At 43.3% G+C, this 19,782-nt stretch overlaps 1 protein-coding gene across 1 annotated transcript in view; it reads right to left on the reverse strand.

Moving 5' to 3' along the window:
• Window positions 1–1,017: 1,017 nt before the first annotated feature.
• rtn4rl1a (reticulon 4 receptor-like 1a) overlaps window positions 1,018–19,782 on the reverse strand; it is a 135,503-nt gene continuing 116,738 nt past the window's right edge. Inside the window, exons 2-3 of the mRNA XM_077242193.1 lie at window positions 5,769–6,220; window positions 1,018–2,261 (exon numbers count right to left, since the gene is read on the reverse strand). Of these exons, the coding sequence (XP_077098308.1) occupies window positions 1,374–2,261; window positions 5,769–6,220 (1,340 nt within the window). The 3' untranslated portion in view covers window positions 1,018–1,373. The remainder of the gene's footprint in view (window positions 2,262–5,768; window positions 6,221–19,782) is intronic.

Raw genomic sequence — 19,782 nt, forward strand, 5'->3', positions numbered from 1 at the left:
CTCATTTTCTCAGTGTTATTTTTATATCGTCAAGAAAGTCTAAATGTTTGAGGTCTTTGCCCTCCTCCATAGCAATTTAAATCAAAAACTGCTTTTCCAGAAACCCGTAGGAACTTCCTTAGGGATTCTATGGCGAATTAGTCTTCCAGGTTAGCATCATACATCATAACTCTGCACAGCTCTATTTTCCCCTTTGTGAGATGTTTCATTTTCCCAAACGGTGTCATGTGCAGATACTAATGTAGTGTTGTTGTTTCCCTTCTAGGTTAGCACATCATTGCAGCTGAGTAACAGATAACACGAGGCTGTTTGCATGAGCTCCACTTGACCTTTTCATGTCTTAACTTTTTCCTTCCAGTTTTTATGCAAAATACTATCTTAAGGGCACAATCAACGAATAACAAAACACACAAACCCAGAGCCATCCCATAATCCTTCATAAACTCTACTTTTTCTCTCACTGACCTTAATGTATGCCAGCATAGCAGCTTCAGAACAGTAGAATGCTATTTCACCATGCGACAACAAACAACAACTTTTGGTTTTGTTGGATTAGCGTGCTAACCCTGTTAGCATTTGTGCGAATATTGCAAATGCATACATTTTTCATATATATATATATATATATATATATATATATATATATTTATTTATTTATGTGTGTGTTTAAAAAAAAACTCATAATTAACACAATCCCTCTACTATGTGCTTGGTTGTCATTTTTATCTTGTCAGGTGCTAAAGGTGTTGACAACAACCCTCCCATAGAAACCGCAGAGATGCTAACACATTAGTGCAGCAGTTCCATGTACATTTGTGTAAATGGTCTGTTTATGCATTTAGCTCACACTCTCCACCCCCCCCCCCCCCCCCACCCCCACCCCCCCCTCTCCTCCTCTCTGGGCTACAGCCTGTGTTCAGGTCGAAGGTCAGGGCAAGGATTTGGAGGTTTTAATGGTGGTAAGTTTGACCACAAAGGGCTGCTAATTATTCTGCAGAGGTGTGATGTACAACTGAATGTAGTTAACAAATGCACAATTTATTTTTATTTGTTTTACTGAATATGCCCTGGTAAATCAACAGGGAATGGTGTAAAATGGGGATGATCGAGGAGTAGTCCATTTAGTGTCCCTCTCTTGCCCACAAACTCCAGAGTGTCTTCGCACCTCCGGTTTAATTCCAGGCCCGTAACTTTGCACAAGTTCTCTGTCTCTCAAAAGGGGCTCGCTGACATACACATGTACACACACACACACACACACACGCACACAAACACACAAACACACACACATTCACACACTGAAGTATTGGAGCCAGAGTAGACAGAAGGCTACGTTTTTTTCGGTAAAACCATTTGTACAGGCTTCCACAGACTCAGCGGAAAATTAGGGCAGTGAGACACACCAATAAGTAAAGAGGGATGATGAAATAAGGTGCCAAGAGGGACGTCGCCCTGCTGCTGTTTGTTCTTTGCACATTACTAGGGGGCCCCACCGAAGTCCGTGGGATGCACTTGTTCTTACGTCTTGGCTTTGACTGGTCATATTTGTCACCCGATTCCTTGTTGGCTAAATCCTTTAGGTTATACACCTCGTTCGGACCATTGCCCTGTCGGCTGCGATGCCTCGTGCAGTTCCGGTTGCGTCCCGACTTGGGTGGTCGAGGGAGCGGTGACGGGGAGGTGGGGTAGTATTGATCCTGATGTGGCAGGTGAGGATGATGATGATGATTGTGTGATCGGTGATGATGATCTTTCTTCAGCGACACCCCCACGTCCCCCTGGCTGCTGGATTTGCTCTGGTGGAGCGACTCCGAGCCCGTACAGGAGGGAAGCTCTTCTTTTGTCAGCCGTTTCAGATCCTTTCCCGCCAGCTCTGGCGGAGCCATGCATATTAATGAGGAGGTGGAGCCACGGAAGCGCCGCAGCCAATCCCAGAGCGGTACGGCCTTGCAGTCGCATTCCCAAGGGTTGTCGTTGAGACGCAGGTACTCCAGCGCCGGCAGCTGAGTCAAGCTCTCGGCTGGTAGCTCGGGTAAGGAGTTGTTGAACAGGTAGAGAGTCGTCAGGCGCCGCAGGTCATGGAAAGCCTGTTTGTGAACCCATTGGAGCCGGTTCTGATGCAGAAGCAAACGATCAAGGGCCCCTAGGCCACGGAAAGTGTTCTGGTGGAGGCTCCACAGCCGATTTCCATGCAGAAATAGATGGCTGAGATTCAGCAGGTCAATGAACATGTCGTCCTCAAGAAACTCCAGCTGGTTGTTCTGCAGAACGCCAAAATAAACAGCAGCAGTCAGTAGCAGGCTCAGAAAAAGCAAGTCACAGATATGAATATACAAAGCAATCAGTTTTTGTCTTTTGATGAAATGTCCTGTTAAATTTAGTCAATCTTTCATGTCGTATTCATTAGTTTTAGTCTGTTTACAAAAATAGCTCAATACATTTTTTGTTTGAAATGGCTTATTTATCATATTTTTTGTTATCTTCTACAAAATATAAGAAATGTTTTTGTTGTTGATTAGATTAGACGTTGATGAGATTAAAACTACAAATCATCTTAAAAAAAACACCAAATCAAATCATGCGAATGCTTCTGTCTTCTCTTTATAAAGGCAGTTCAAAGATGAATCTTTATATTGGATATATTAGATTTTCCCTTTTCGTTTATATTTCTGTTATAAGAATCTTTTTGAAAATCCAAAGTGCCTTCAATGCATTGTGTTCTCAGGACAATGTATTGAAGGTATATGGATTGGAGAGTGATTAATATTGTTAATTTATTTTTATCTAATTGTTATTCGCATATGCCAAACAAACCCTCACAATCCTTCCTCATCTGAATGCCTCTTTTTATATCAGGTTTTGAGCTATATGAGAGGCTAGACACTGTGAAATTGGGCCGAAACAAGCCGAGCATAAAGCACTGTATGTTCAGGTGGAAGGTACTGTACAGTTTTGTCTGCTATTTGTCTGACAAATGTTGCTTCCAGAATAGAACGTTTTAGATAAGAAAATGTGTATGAATGTATGTATATATGTCAAGAATAGCAGACAAAACTGTGCAGTGTGTTTGTATATATATATATATCAAATAATAAAAATATACTGTAATAAAAAAAGTTTGACATAAAAGTACCATATATATATATATATATATATATATATATATATATATATAGCATGCATTTCACATCTATTATTAAACTGGCTGACCTAATTGTTAAAACAAGTAGCTGAATAATATATATATTATTCAGCTATTTGTTTTAAACAATTAGGTCAGCCAGTTTAATAATATGTGAAATGCATGCTATATATATATATATATATATATATATATATATATATATATATATATATATATATATATATATATATATATGGTACTTTTATGTCAAACTTTTTTTATTACAGTATATTTTTATTATTTGATGCCGTTTTTGTACTATGTAGACCTTGTTCAGATATACAGTATTAACTGAAATACCCATAACCTTGTGCATATGCTTATGAAACCTCATGAAAGGTCAGAAACATTTAACCTTAAACATAAATCAAATTCCAAGAGCCGTGTGTCCGTAATGTTCTTTGCCCCTGAAGAGTATGATACCTTTTTGACATTTTCATTAGAACGAAATATTATCTCTGGTCATCATTTTAGTGCAGCACTATTTGCTGCCAAGGCTGATATTGAACATTTTGAGCAGATCTTATCTGGATTTATTTGGCAAGTCAGATGATTCCTAAGCAATGGTTCAAACCGGGAGCACTGCCAATCTAAAAAAAAGGTATCCATTCAAGAGGGCATTTTTGCTTCCTTAAAAGCGGCATTGTATCCAGTCAGATTTCTTAAAGTGTCAGCACAAATGTGCCATTCGAAGCGTCTTATAAATTCACACTCAATTTGGCTGAGGAGGACTTAAATATGATATATTTACACAGAACGTCAGACCTAGCAGAACATCACACACATTAATTGAGGGAAAATACACAGGAATCTTAAATGGTACTGCTATTTCATTTCCATTGTTCCATTCTCTGTAGATGAGTAATTTATGCAAAAGGTGCCATTTCCAGGTTCACAAGGGCATTTTTCTTATTTTCAGCATTTTATGGGGCAAATGTATTTGTGTTAAAGGGATAGTTTATCTAAAGATGAAAAATCTTTCATTAATTACTTACCTTCATGTCATTCCAAACCTGTAAGACATTTGCTCATTTTCGGAACACAAATGATGATCTTGTTGATGAAATCTGAGAGCTTTCTGTCCCTCAATAGACAGCTACGCAACTATCATTTTGACGCTGCTTTTCATAAAGTACATAAAGAGATTGTAAATCTAATCCATATGAATTGAGCGGTTTAGTCCTAATTTTCTGAAGAGACATGATTGCTTTATATGATGAACAGACTGAATTTAGGCTTTTATTCCAATATAAACATTCATCAACTCGTACATTAGTTGTGATAAACTGAAGCTCAAGCTTGTTCGCTTGACGTGCGAGAACCAATGAGGTTCATTCTATTGTGTTATGCAGTGGGTTTGAGTATCCGCAAAAACCAATGAGGTTTATTCCTGTGTTAGGCAGCAGGTTTGAGCTTCTGCAAGAACCAATGAAGTTCAATCTCGTGTTACGCAGCATGTTTGAGCTTCCACAAGAACCACTGAGATTTGCTATCGCGCGTCATGCAGATTCGGTTGAGCTTCTGTTAAATGTGAATAAAAGCCTAAATTAAATCGGTTCATCATATAAAGCAATCGAGTCTCTTCAGACAATTTCGATCAAGCCATTCAATTCATATGTGGATTATATGAGTGTTTTTTTAAAGGTTTAAGTTGATCAAGCCATAACAATAAATGCTTTTTAAAGAGACTTTCTAAAGAGATTTTTGTTTCATATGCGGATTATTTTTACAATCTCTATAAGAACTTTTTAAAGCGTCAAAGTGTCAGTTGAGTAGCTGTCTATGGAGGGACAGAAAAGTTTCAAAAAGATCAAAAAGATGAACGAAAGTCTTGCGGTTGAGTGAGTGTGCATGAGAGCGAGTAATTAAGGACAGGATTTTCATTTTCAGGTGAACCATCCCTTTAATAAATTGCAAAGTAGCATATTAGTCTAAATTAAAACATTTGATAACACATTCACTATTAACTAGTTGCTTATTACCATGCATATTACTACCATATTGACTGTTTATTGGAACTTACAAAGCACATATTAATGCCTTATTCTGCATGACCATATTCTACATCCCTTAAACCGTACCTTAACATAACCACTACAACAACTACCCTACTGTCAATAAGCAGTATTTAGGAGTTTATTCTCGGAATACTCCTAGTTATTAGTGAATGTGTTGCCTAATCTAAAGTGTCACCATATTATTTTAACATTATTTGATATTATATATATATATATATATATATATATATATATATATATATATTATGCCTTCGGAAATTTGACATTGCTTAATTTTGAAATTTCAGAATTTATAAACATTTATATTGAAGTTTACTTTGCAGGTATAGCGAGGAGAAGCTAGGGTTGTGACTTGTCAAAAATGCATCGTTATAAATCCTGATGTGTTTATAAAAACTTAACTAGGCCTATAGTAGCACATGGTAAATGTTGACATCAGCTATTCCTTGTTAAAGTTATAGTCGTACATATCTACTGTATAAGAGGGCCATAAAGGCACTGTTTTTTAAAATGACCCAGATCTATTTTTCCAAATGTTAGAAAGACATTTAGAATATGACACCTACCTGTAAATAGAGGTACTGCAGGTTGTGCAGCCCTTCAAATAACCCAGCGGGCAGAGTGATTAGGCCACAGTGGTAGAGGTGCAGAGCATGGAGTCGGGTCAGGCCCTGAAACGTGTCAGAAGCCAAAGAGCGGAGGTGTTTGTTGTCTCCCAGATCGAGCTCCTCCAGGCGTGTGAAGCCCATGAATGTGGAGGGTTGGATGTATGAGATATTGTTGGAGTAGAGCCAAAGCATGACGGTGGTTGGGCTGAAATGGCCCTGGAGCAATCGCTGGATCTTGTTGTTTTGCAGAAAGACTCGCTCGCTCTGGGCTGGGATTCCTTCTGGAACCACCAGGAAGTTGTGCGCCTGGCAGCTCACCGTGCTGGGAGAGTCGTAGCAGATGCAGTGACGGGGACACGCCTGGGTCAACTCTAACCCACACAGCACCAGGAGAAACTCCAGACCACAGCCTACGGAAACACAGACAAAAAAAGACCATTCAATTAAATCAGTGCACATTGGACCATTATGAATTTGCCAGACTGGTTTATGCAGGCTAGTACTGTTCTAGCTGATGGACCTTCAGCAAATATCGTCAAGTTACCTTTATTTATATAGGATTATACAATACAGATTGTTTCAAAGTGACTTTACAGTCAGAGTTTATTCCGGCTGTACAGCAGCTCAAAAACATAATAGTGTCATTGTTCAACTGAATTGATTCAGTTCTAATGTAAAGATCGTCAATTATTAAATTTGTTTATTTCATTTAGACAGTGATGTCATCGTCCAGCTGATTTCTCTTCTCATCCATTAGTGTCAATGCAGTCAGATTCAATAATATTGCTGATTATTAAGTGTCCCCAAGTAAGCCAGCCAGAGGTGATGGTGGTAAGGACCCCGAACTCCATCAGGTGACCGAATGGATGGGGAAAGAAACTCAGCTGGTTGTCTTTGATAGTCAAGATAACGAAGCCTTTTGGGGAGACCTGCGTCCCAAAGCACAACATATGCCGGTGAGCAACTCTTTCTAGTAAGGTTATCTTATAAAATCAGTATTAAGGTTACCCATGGACCTGCAGAAATTCTTCTGTATATGATTATAATTTTGTTTGATTATCCAATTTAGAAATAATTAGAAAAGCAAAGGTCAAGAATTAACACCAAACAAGCGGCAAATGTGAGCGTAAACAAAGCTTTATATGATTAAATTTCAATGATATGATTGATAATCTGCAATGATGGGCTATTAATTCTATGTAGTATATTATGAATAATATCTGTATAGGTATACAAATCATTGCGACCATTTCTCTTTTATCAATTGATCTGAAAAGTTCAGACTCAAAACAATGACTAATTTCTACTTCTAGAATATTAAAGTAGGCCTATGTCACATAGTATAGTATATAATTTATTATCTAGTATATTATTATATAGCATATAGTATATTAAAAATATACAGCATACTGATTGCATCAACAGCAAACAATAAATATAAACAATACTAGTCAAACTTTTCTTAAATTTTTGTTTTTAATACGTTACGGTAATTATTTGGATTTATAATGATATTAAAATAGGAAACAGGTAGCCTATTTTAAATTGTAATAATGTGACACTATTACTATCAACTAAATGCAGCCTTGGTGAGCATAAGACATCTATCCGTCTATCCATCCATCCGTCCATACATCCATCCGTCCCATCCATCCAGTTTATCCATCAAGTCCATCCAGTCCATCCATCCATCCAATCCATCCGTCCATCCATCCATCCGTCCATACATACATCCATACATCCGTCCATACATCCATACATCCGTCCATACATCCATCCGTCCCATCCATCCAGTCTATCCATCCAGTCCGTCCATCCAATCCATCCGTCCATACATCCATCCGTCCATCCAGCCGTCCATACATCCATCCATCCGTCCATCCATCCATCCATCCACCCATCCATACATCCATCCATCCGTCCATCCATCCGTCCGTCCATCCATACATACATCCATCCGTCCATCCATCCGTCCATACATCCATCCGTCCCATCCATCCAGTCCGTCCATCCATCCATCCAACCATCCAATCCATCAGTCCATACATCCATCCATCCATACATCCATCCATCCATCCGTCCCATCCATCCAGTCCGTCCATCCATCCATCCATACATCCATCCATCCATACATCCATCCGTCCATACATCCATCCATCCGTCCATACATCCATCCGTCCATCCATCCATCCATCCGTCCATACATCCATCCATCCAACCATCCAATCCATCAGTCCATACATCCGTCCATCCGTCCATACATCCATCCGTCCATCCATCCGTCCATACATCCATCCATCCAACCATCCAATCCATCAGTCCATACATCCATCCAGTCCATCCGTCCGTCCGTCCGTCCATCCATCCATCCATCCGTTCATCCATCCATCCGTCCATCCATCCATCCGTTCATCCAGTACATACACCCATCCAGTCTATCCTTCCATACATCCATCCATCCAGTCCATCCATCCATCTGTTCATCCATCCATCCGTCCATCCATCCATCCGTTCATCCAGTCCATACACCCATCCAGTCCATCCGTCCATACATCCATCCATCCAATCCATCCGTCCGTCCGTCCATACATACATACATACATACATACATATTCAATTCATCCATCCATCCATATTCAATTTCAGCCCATATCTATAGCCATCTTTGAATATACCCGACCCCCGAGGCTGAACTTTAAAAGCAGAAAATCAATGTTAAAGGTTACAGAGGAATTAAATGCAAGCACACATGGCGGTTTTTGTGTGTGTGTGTGTGTGTGTGTGTGTGTGTGTGTGTGTGTGTGTGTGTGTGTGTGTGTGTGTGTGTGTGTGTGTGTGTGTGTGTGTGTGCATGCAACAGATCAGAACAAAAACCTCCTTGAAAGAACAAAACATGCATGTCTGAGGGTGTGAGAGAGAAAGGGAAGGAATAAGAATAAGAATACATGATAAAACCATGAGGATGAGGCGCTGTTGTGCAAGTGAACGTTAGTGGCTCAGCATTGATTCGCCTCTTTGATGTCGAATTGAAATGGGAATGAGAGAGAGGTTTCGAGGTGCACCGCAGTGGGAAGTGTTTTGAGGAAGAGATGGAATGTGTGAGTCATTTCGGGTGCACAAAAACTAAAAGGATCGGTTTGCTAACATAGACTCAGAGAGATTGATATTGACAGAGACAGTAAACTTGTGCAGAGAGCTGAGTGATGTGGCATAATACAGGGTGTTCTGACACTGATATGAAACATTACTATTCTCTCACACACTCTCAGCAGCAGGAAGCGTGACAGGATACTGTTGCTTAAACCATGGTATTAAAAAGACAGTTCACACAAAAAGGAAAAATCTGTCATCATTTTATTATCCTCTTATTGTTCCAAATCGGTGACTGACTTTCTTCCGTGGAACACAAAAGGAGAAGTTTGGTAGAATTATTGTAGTCAATAAAATGAAGGAACACTGAGGCTTTCAAGCTTCAACACCATTAAATCATCATAAAAATGGTTAATACAATTTGGGCAAAGTTAATTGTCCCCCCAAGTGGACCGTTAACCAGACTGAGATCGATAACTCCAAAATCATATCAGTGCAGTTCAAAAAACAAATCATCCAGACCACTTCTGCAAGCTGTATTAATCAATTTATTATGAAGAATAAAAAGAATGATTTGTTCCCTTTCAGTCGATAACGTCAGACGTAGTCGACTGAATGGGGATCTCGCTAGAGAGCCTATCCTCTTCGAGTACTATTGAACGAGCCAATGTAATTGGCGTGCGTGAATCGCATCACACACTCCGCCCCCGCGGCGCGGGTATAAATACGGAAGTGGATGCACGCACTAGTTGCCTTTCGGTTCGGAGCTGATCGTTTGATGTCTCTGAGAGTGCTGTTGTCTACAACGAGCGAGTGTGTCGGTGTTCTTCAGGAAGACTCTCCCAGTGCTGGTGTTCTACAGCGCGAGTGCAGCGGTGATCGCGAGCTCTGAGCTCTCAACTGCTGTTTTAACAGCAACAAATTTCTAAATCTTTGTGTGTGTTGATGGCTGGTTAGAGGGCGGAAAAGTAAGTGCTTCACTGTTTCAGTTCTCTGTTCAGTGTTGCCGCGGTCATTCCCCTGTGTGCTCCGGCACTGGTGACGGCCCTATTTTCTGAAAGAGCAACACGGGTGCGTTTGCGTGTTTTTCAAGATGTCATTTCGCCCGTGTGTTTCTGGGTGCGGTCGTTCCCTGTCTCTCTCTGATAGTCACAACTGTTGTGTCACGTGTTTGGTCTTACAGCACGCTGAGACAGCTTTTGTGGACAGCTCATGTTTTCACTGTCGCAGTGTTGAGGGCGAGACTCGCCTTCGTTAAACGCGGAGAGCGAGTCCCCATTACCATGCCCCACCCTGCACGGGTGTTGTGTGGGATGGGTGACCGGAGGATAGTGTTGGATGTCCCGCCCGGTAACCATTCCCTGTGGGCTCCTCACTCCTCCCTTCCACTGCAACCACTGGAGCCTCCTGTGTTGTCTGCTGGTCCATCTGTAATGGGTGGGCCAGCGGTTTCACTTGGGGCTCCCCTGGAGGACAGGACGTCGATTGCAGCATCAGAGGGTGAGCTGACTTCTAGAGATGATGACTCGGCTGCATTGTCTCCCACCGGGAGTACAATGTTGCCCGAGCCGGATCCAGAATTATCAGCTATGCTGAAACGGGCCGCCGAGGCTGCCGGGCTCGAGTGGAACCTCCACCGTGTCCCGTTCAGTCTCGGTTGGAATCTGGAGTTTGGTGTCTTGGGGCGGGCCGCGCTGGTTCTCAGCTCGGCGCCGCAGTGCCTTTCTTTCCCGAAATGCATGGAGAGCTTACCTGTGTCCGGCGGCCGCTGCCTTTTGGGGGGATCCTCGTCTCCCCCCTAAGGCCTGTGAGTTTCGTCTGTTCCAACGGGCAGAGCTTACAAAGCCTGTGGGCAAGCCGCTTCCTCTTGCATGCCATGGCGTTGCTGCAGGCAAAAAAAGAGGGCACCCATGGCATGCACGAGGGTAATACAGACCGTGCGCTGATAGGTGAGCACCGCACTGCATCCGACCTCACCCTCCGGGGCACGAGTGTCGTAGCGTGCGTGATCGGTCTGGCGATGTCCAACGTGGTGGTCCAGTAGCGCCTTCGTTGGCTCAGCCTGATTGGTATGGCAGATGCGGACAAGGTTTGGTTCCTGGTCTCCCCAATTTCCCAGGTTGGGCTGGTCGGCGACGCAGTGGAGAACTGCATCCAACAGTTCTCTGCCGCTCAACCGCTCCCCGGCAGCCGCTCCTACTGGGCCTACGCAGCAGCCTCCACCCAGGCCTCAGCATGGAGCCGGCCGCAGTAGAGACGCCCAGCCCGCTCCAGGCGCTGTCAAGCCAGGTGGCAAACGACAGCGAAAGCATTCCGGAGCGGGCCGCCCAGGAATGTATGAGATGCTCTTGGAGTGGCACGATCACTCCCTCCCCCCGGGTGAGGGCTGGGTGGAGCCTTTTGTTTGTGTGTGTGTCTGTTCCGCCGCTGGCTCCCTAAAAAAAAAAAAAAAAAAAAAAGCGGAGCAAGCGGTACCCACACTTCAAAGAGAGAGCAATTTCATCTGTTCCTGGGTCCCCAGAGGGCCAGTCTGGCGGGTGTGACCCTGTATAGCCTTACACCCCTCAGCTCCCCTTTGGTCGCCAGCAGGCAGCTTTGTGCGTTCGAGGACCCGGTCATCCGCCTTCTCACACGCCCCCTGCCGCTAGTGGTGACAGGTAGGTGTTGCACAGCACACTAACACCACTCTCTCTACTTTGTTGCCCCACCTCAGGCTCGGCTACCCCGCTCAAGTCAGTGATAATCATCACATTAGGTTAGAGCAGACGTGCTCCTGAAAATTCAGTGATATTCATCACACCAAGTGTTGAGCAGTGCTCCTGACTTGTGCGTGCTTATCTTATCCTGCTGGCGAAGGATTTGATATAGCCGCTCCTCCAGCCGGTACGAAGGCCAGTTGTAAACTCGTTCTTCGTGCTACTAGGTGGTGGGTCGTGACCATCTTGGCCCAAGATCGGTCTGCAGCTCCGACCTGAAAGACATGTGCTTCAGATCTCTACCTTCCGCACCGCAGGCCATCCTGTGTGTTGCGTGTAAGGGTGGAGTATCAGTACAGTGTCCTTCCCCTCGAGTGCTCCAGAGCCCGTTGGGTCTTCAGGTCAACTGGAAGAGAGTAATCTCGCCCACGGGCTGAGTATCTCTTTTTCAGTTTTGGAGATGGACTCGGTCTAACATGTCTCTCCAATGGAATGTGTTCAGCTGGTGTTTGAAGTAAGAAAGGGTCCCACTGAAAGAACTTTCAGAGGCTCCTGGGGTATATGGTAGTTGCAGCCTTTGGCTTCCTCCATATGTGACCGCTTCAGCGCTAGCTTCATGATCGAGTCCCGAGGTGATCGTGGCAGAGCAGCTCACCCTGTGTGACTATAGTTCATCCGGGTCTGCTGCCAAACCCTCTTCAACAGAGGGGCCATGTACAAAGGGCGTGTTTTAACGGGGGCCGGGGCGACCCTCGACTACACGGGCATTCGTGCCTCGAGTTGTTAGACATTGCGACCGTTGCGCAAGCTTCCCTTGCATGTCACAACTCACCCGTCACCTCCTCCTTGGAGTCAGAAGCTTCTGAGGACGCTTTGTTCCACTCTTCCCACTCTACTCAATCGTGCCACCATCGAGCCTCACGACAGTTATAGCCAGGGCAAGTGGAGACTCCATCCCCTAGGTCCAGCTGGGTCATGACCATTCCGGGGCCGCTCAGTTGCCCCTCCGGTTTCGTCTTCCTGCCAGTGTTTGTATAAACCGAGCTGACTACCCTTGGACAAACACTGGGTCTCAGCTCCCCCAGGGGCCCGCAGAAATGCGCTTAACCCCAGTGAGCCTTCTAAAAGCGACTGCGACTCATGGTCGCCTTGCGCCTGCTCAAGTCAGTGAATTCATCACACTTCATGTTGAGCACAAATGCTCCTGAAACTCAGTGAAGTTCATCGCACTCAGGTGTTGAGCAGCAATGCTCCTGTAGCTCAGTGAGTTCATCACACTCAGGTGTTGAGCAGAAATGCTCCTGTAGCTCAGTGAATTCATCACACGCAGTGCTGAGCAGAAATGCTCCTGTTGCTCGGTGAAGTTCTTCGCACTCGTGTTGAGCAGAAATGCTCCTGAAGCTCAGTGAGTTTATCACACTCAGGTGTTGAGCAGGAATGCTCCTGAAGCTCAGTGAACTTATCACACTCAAGTGCTGAGCAGAAAATGCTCCTGAAGCCCAGTGATCTTTACATGTTGTGTTGAGCAATGCTCCTGTCTTTTTGCGCCCGTCGCTTGCACCTACGTGCCAAGTCAGGAGAGGAACAGGTCTTCATAGTTGCCCCTTATTGGCCCAACTAGACCTGGTTCCCATCGACAGCCTTCCTGACTTCCCCTGAAAACTCTTTCAGGGACGGGGCAGGATGGCACACGCGTTCTTCCCCCGGAGATTCCGGGCGGTCTTACATCTGAACGCGGAGGTTCAGGTGGCTATCACAGGCATGTGATAGTTACCATCACTTCTGCGAGCACCCCCTAGAAATGGGTAGCGTGCTTACGCCTTTAGAAGTGGAACCTAGTCGTTGAGTGCGTCTTCTCTCCAGAGGAGATCCTGAGAGCTTTTCGATCACTTCAGTGCTCTCTTTCCTGCAAAATGGGTTGGAGTAGGCTGTTTTCCTTCACCATCAAAATGATGTTTCCTCGGTGTTTAAACGACGCTCATCGTGTTGCAGAAGTGTGCAGAAGCACGTTCTGATCGTCAGGTTCCTGAGGAGCAAGGTCTTGTAAATCCTTGCGTCCCTCTTTATCCTCTTGGGCCTTGTCCCTGGTGCGATGCACTGCAGAGACCGCCCCTGAGCCACTGCAGGCAGTGAGTTAAAAATTCTGTTATATCAGTTCTCCTGCTCGCGTGGTCTCTACTAGAGGGTAGGGACTTGCTCGCTTTCGGTCAACGTATTGTGCCTGGAGTCTGGGCCGGCTAACTCTCACAAGCTGAGACCCCGGCTCGGATTGTGCCCAAGGTTCCTACCTCTCCCGTAATAGGAGCAGGTGGTGAGCCTGCAAGCGCTGCCCTGGAGGCAGATCCAGCCCTGGCTTCTCTCTCCGTTCGCTTGGACGTGTACACAACGCAAGCCATAGACCTCAGACCAGCTCTACAAATATCTGTTGGAATTCAGCAGAGAGGGAAGGCTGTTTCCATGCAAAGTCGCACTAGTGCTTGCCTTCATTTCGGTAAAAATCCGAGATGCAACATGTCGACTTAGTTGTTGAGCTCCTCTATGATGAGTGTAAAGTGCTCCGGCTGGGCGTTGACGATATGCTTTGCTAAAACAGATTCTAGATTTGGGGGCTGGACGAAACCTAGTTGAACCGCTGCTTCCCGTGGGCTCCCTTCTCATGAAGCCAGTTTCACCGTGAGCCCGGTTCAAGTGTCGGCTTGCTGCGCCATTCCCCTCCTATGGACTGGATACGTGCGCCTTTCTACTACAGTTGAGTTCCCTTAAAATTGAACCCTGTTGAGTTCCTCCACACCCCTCCGACGTCGGACTTGCGGAACGTCTGGTGTTAGGCCTACCACTCGTAAGCAGTGTGGAACCTGTGTTAGGCTGGGTCCATATGTTGCGCTCCCTACGGCGACCCCATATGTGTATTTTTCCACGATACGGCTCCCTGCGGTGAGCCCGTGTCTTCCCTCGGCAGAGTCTCTCTGCCGTCACTGTCCGGTGTGTCTCCCCCCGTCTTAGGCTGGAGCCACCCCAGTGACATTCCATATGTTAGACTGCCCGGTTTCCGCCCAGTTCATATGTGCATTTTCCACGTTTCCTCCCTCTGGGTTGGATATGGTTTCCGCAGCGTCCCTTCCTTCCAATGTACGGGGAACGCTTTCCCAGTGTAGGTCCTGTAGGAACAGCAGTGACTTCCCTGGCCTAAGCCCTGTCCTTCCCCGCCTTAAATTTGCGGGGGCATCAGGAGGCTTTGGTTTAGGCACTGGAAGGTGGCAGCGTTAGTGGCGTTTTCAAAGGTTATCCCCATTCAGTCGACCGTCGACTACGTCTGACGTTATCGACTGAAAGGGAACGTCCTGGTTGCATATGCAACCCACCATTCCCTGAAGGAGGGAACGGAGGACGTAGTCCCCTTGCCACTACCGCTGGACCACCGCTGACCCCGGGTTACTCTCGGCTCCTCAGCGAAAAGCAACTAGTGCGTGCATCCACTTCCGTATTTATACCCGCGCCGCAGGGGGGGAGTGTGTGATGCGAATCACGCACGCCAATTACATTGGCTCGTTCAATAGTACTCGAAGAGGATAGGCTCTCTAGCGAGATCCCCATTCAGTCGACCGTCGACTACGTCCTCCGTTCCCTCCTTCAGGGAACGGTGGGTTGCATACGCAACCAGGACGTTCTTGAATCACGATCTATTCTTTCATGAATGAGCCAAGGAGAACTAGGGCAGATGTTGAGATTTTAAGTGACTTGTGACAATTTGTTTATTTGTAATTAATTTTATAATTATTATAAGTCTTCTGAAGACACAATTCATAAAGACCACTTTATAGTGCGTTTATGGTGCTTTATTGTCCTTTTTATAGCTTGAAAGCCTCAGTCACCCTTCATTGTTACAGCATGGAAAAGAATGCAGCTTAATTCTTCAGAATTGTCTTTTTTTGTTCAACAGAAGACAGAAAGAAAGTCATACAACTCTGGAATGCATGAGTAAATGAAGAAAATGTTCATCGTTTGGGTAAACTAGTCTTCTAAGCTTGTTTACTGTAGAAGCGATGTCGGGTCATTATATTCATATTGCCTAGACATACATGATTGTGTTTATTTAAGATTACAGTGATCTCCTCTGTATACACACACTCGACGCATGACCTTTTCCAAGCAAGCTTTGTTTCAAATAGCACCCGATGCCTAATACAGCGTGAAATCTCACACAGCCACGGATGACATGTGTAATCCTTAGCTTTTAAATGTTTGCATTTCTGTTTGACACCAGGCTTTTTCTGTGACATTTTTCTCTGCTGAATGTTCCCTTTGCTTTATCTTTATTACAGCAGTCCAACAACGCCAAGAAAATGATACTCTTTGGCCAGTGAAGTGAAGTGCATTCTTCTGAAAATGAATGCTGAATACACAGCTCTATTGCTGGCAGTATGAATTAAATTTGTCTGATAGGATTCTCTTTATTTGATTTATGAAAATGGACTCCGGTCAAACCAGCGGGTATTACCATGCTGTATTACACCTGAATAACTCTTCTAGACAGTGTTTCTCTTTATTCATTCTGTCGGTTTCCTTGCCTCAATGCGCACACACACACACATACACACACACACACACTCCACGTAATGCACAGGAAGGGCCGGCAAGCATGGATCAGGTCGTTTAGAAGCGTTAGATTACTAACACTTAAATAAAAGGTCAAAGCACGTCTTCTTTTCCCCTGAAGCAAATGAAAATGTATTTGAGTATCAGTTTTGTGGGTTACAGAAAGGTTAAACAGCCCTGATTAAAGACCGCCTGACATCATAGCACCTGCTGACGAGAACTAGCAGCCATGAACTGTCCAGAAGAATTTCAAACAATTTCAATTTAACCCTTTGGGCAAAGACCATTATTTTACTAGTAATGAAAGCTCAAGATTGGATTGATTTGCTGAGAGCTGGTATCTTTATGCCATTTATGATGAATTTATAGTTAAAATGGCTCTGAAAGGCACATTTTTGGTTGGGTTGATGCAAGTCATTTTAAGGTTTGCTAACTAGCAGGCCGATTTAAATGCTAGTACATTGCTTTTGAATATTTAAAAAAAGAGAAAATAATAAATTAACACATTTATTTAGCAAAGACTTTGCTGAATTGGTCGAAAGCGACAGTTAAGACATTTAACTACGCATGTTTATACATGCATATGAAACTAATAATGTTTCAAAAGATTTCCATTTCAAATAAATGCTGTTTTTTCTAATAAAGTCCCCCTATAGCCAATAATTCTATCACTTAAAATTCATATTTGATCACCAAAAGTACATATTTAAATGTTTTTTAAATGTTGCCTCATTTAGAATACGCGGTTCTATGAATAATTAGCCCCGTCTCCACTCACTCACACCAGCTCAGAGATCCACTCGTTGACGATCACATGTTGACATGGGGTGCGTTTCCCAACAGCATCGTTAGCCAACTATGTTAGCAAGTTCCGTCGTTAGCATAGTTCAACGAGTCAGTGTTTCCCGAAACCATCATTCCAACGAACATTCGCAAACAGCATCGCAAAGTTGAGTGTTTGGAACGACAGATCTCGACCTGTGGTTAGAAGCAGAGTTTCTAGTTTGCATGACATGTGAACTTAATAAATCCTTATCTTGAGGAAAACAAGCAAGCTGATATTCAGTACAACCTGTGTCTTTAATTTAGAATACATACACATGTAATGTACGTCTTTTAGTTTGTCAAGATATTTAAAGCACCGTTTTTGAAGAGTGCACATGTGCGAACGTGCTCGACTATGTAAGAACGAGCCTATGATTGAATCTGGAAATAAAGCAAAATAACTGAGAAAAATTAGAAACAGTCCTCAGATGTCATGTCATGTCAAAACATCTAGCGTTAATTCGATCACAAAAAGTTTCATTAAAGTAAGTTATTTCTCCACCACGTGCGTGACGTAATAAACCAACGTGGTTGAATGACCAGTTTGCGACAATATGGTTTCAGGAAACGTCGTGATTAGCTAGTTGATTTCTTCAACGATGCATCATATGTTAGTGAAGCAGCGAGTTACATCGTTGTACGGGAAACGCACCCCTGATTGGTTACAGGGTAGTTTGTGATGTCTTTGGTTCACTGCAGTTTTAGACATCAATGGTGCTGACTTATGAATTTTCACATGGTTTGTCTTTAACATTAAAAGCTTAATTTTCACCACAGGGGGACTTTAATCAAAGAAAACCTAAAAAATGAATCACTGCTTCCACAAAAATAACTGTACAATTTTTATATATTATATTATAATTGAAAATGGTTCTTTTAAATCGCAATAATATTTTACAAAATTACTGTTTTTTTTAAACTGTAATTTATCAAATATCTTACCAAACCCAAATGTTTGTACGGTAGTGTATGAAACTGAAACTATATTGTGTATATCTTGTAATATTCCCATTTATTCTCTGGGACTCTCGCTCTCTCTCTCTCTCTCTCTCTCTCTCTGTCTTTTTGACTGGATTTCAAGTAGTTTCATATGTAATGAATGATTTATCATATGATCATATGATTTATATCATATGATTTATCTGTCAGCATAGTGACTTTCAAGGGACAATGTGTAGTTTTTTAGGTATTTTATTATCTAAAATCAATATTTTTATTCATAAATATGTCCTCAATGGTGTACAAATACCTCTGCCAGTTATCTGACTTATCCTCGTAAACGAAGAATTTATTATCTTTATATACATGTGACGGGTAGGTCCACGGAGGCTTCCATGTCGTTCCGCCATCTTGAAAAACTATAATAGCAGAGAGGGACAAAAAGTACTAGGCCAACGCGTTTCCACAACGCGTTTTCGTTCAGAGCCAGCGTCACGTGACTGAAAGCAGCAGAAACGGAGGAGCAGAGCAGTGAGAGGCGCTTCACGGCCCCGGCAAGTTTTAAAGCCTGCATTGCACTGTTATTATTCATACTGTAACATTCGTTTGTTCGTTGTGTCACGTTGCAGTTTGTTTGAAATAACAAACCTGTTCACCCGAAGGAAAACGCGACGAAGTGCTGTTAGAAGACATCCTGTCATAGCTTTTTGTTACATAACAGCTACCGTAGATGCAACATTTGAAAAAGTGAAGCGCTTAGAGCACAATTCGTTTGAATGCAAAATACAATTTCACTGCTAGATGGGAGAAATTCCTACACAATGTCCCTTTAAGTATGTGGCTGTGAGCATTTTATGTACTTGTTTATTGTCCGTAGACTTGAAAATGCACACAGGACAAACCGCACACAAATCTTTATATCCCCCTTTGTATCCATTGTCATTTGTTCTAATTTTTCATTCTCTCTTCCATAATGACCCTCTTTAATTTTTCTCTCTTATCACATAACAGAGGCTGCAGAAATGCCTCGTTGTTCTGGGAGGCAGATAAAAACCTTCCGTCACCTCTCGCTCTATTCTTATTCTCATCCCCCCTTCGTGTCTCATACATTTGGATTATAACTCTGGTAGATAATAAGTGCATTAAATATATTATGATGTCTCTTCTCATTAGCAAGATCCAGCCACCGGGGCCCCTACCGTTTGGACCCTAGCTATCAAAGTCACTGAGAAAATTTCCTTTTATTTCCACTGAGGATATTTTCTGTCACAGCGGAAATATTGTGTTCATGTCAGCTGTAAGTAGACTAATGCCTAGAAAGCTCAACAGAATTCAAATACGTGTCCTTTAAGTTCAGCATTTTCCACGTCCCTTGTTTGTTTGTTGAATAAATATTTTGATTAATTTGATTATGCATTCAGCTACCAATATGTATGTAGTGTACCAACACAATCTCATGGCAATTTATAACTATTTCACATTTTGGCGAATTGGTGGTTATCATGTGAATTCATAAAACCTCATTTGTACGTTTTTGAGCGATGTGCTTGCAGTGGCAGTTATGTTTAGGGGTGGACCTTCATTACTTGCTTTTTCTAATAATCATACATTTTCGTATGATTCACATCGCCATCTCGTAACAGTAAAGTTTTCCCGTGAGATCGGGTTGAGTGTATAGTATAAAGGAGCAGTCACTTTAGTGAATTTTCAACGGAAAAAAAGTTAGTTGTCTACCGTCAATAATGTATCGAAGTATGAAGCACAGATAATACAGAAGTCATTTTCAAACAAAGCAGCTTTCCGTTGGTCAGCGCGGTAAATTCACG

The sequence above is a fragment of the Siphateles boraxobius genome, unplaced genomic scaffold (genome assembly GCF_051911475.1).
Source record: "Siphateles boraxobius isolate OS27281-9 unplaced genomic scaffold, OSU_SipBor_1 25, whole genome shotgun sequence".
In the NCBI taxonomy this organism is placed as follows: Eukaryota; Metazoa; Chordata; class Actinopteri; order Cypriniformes; family Leuciscidae; genus Siphateles; species Siphateles boraxobius.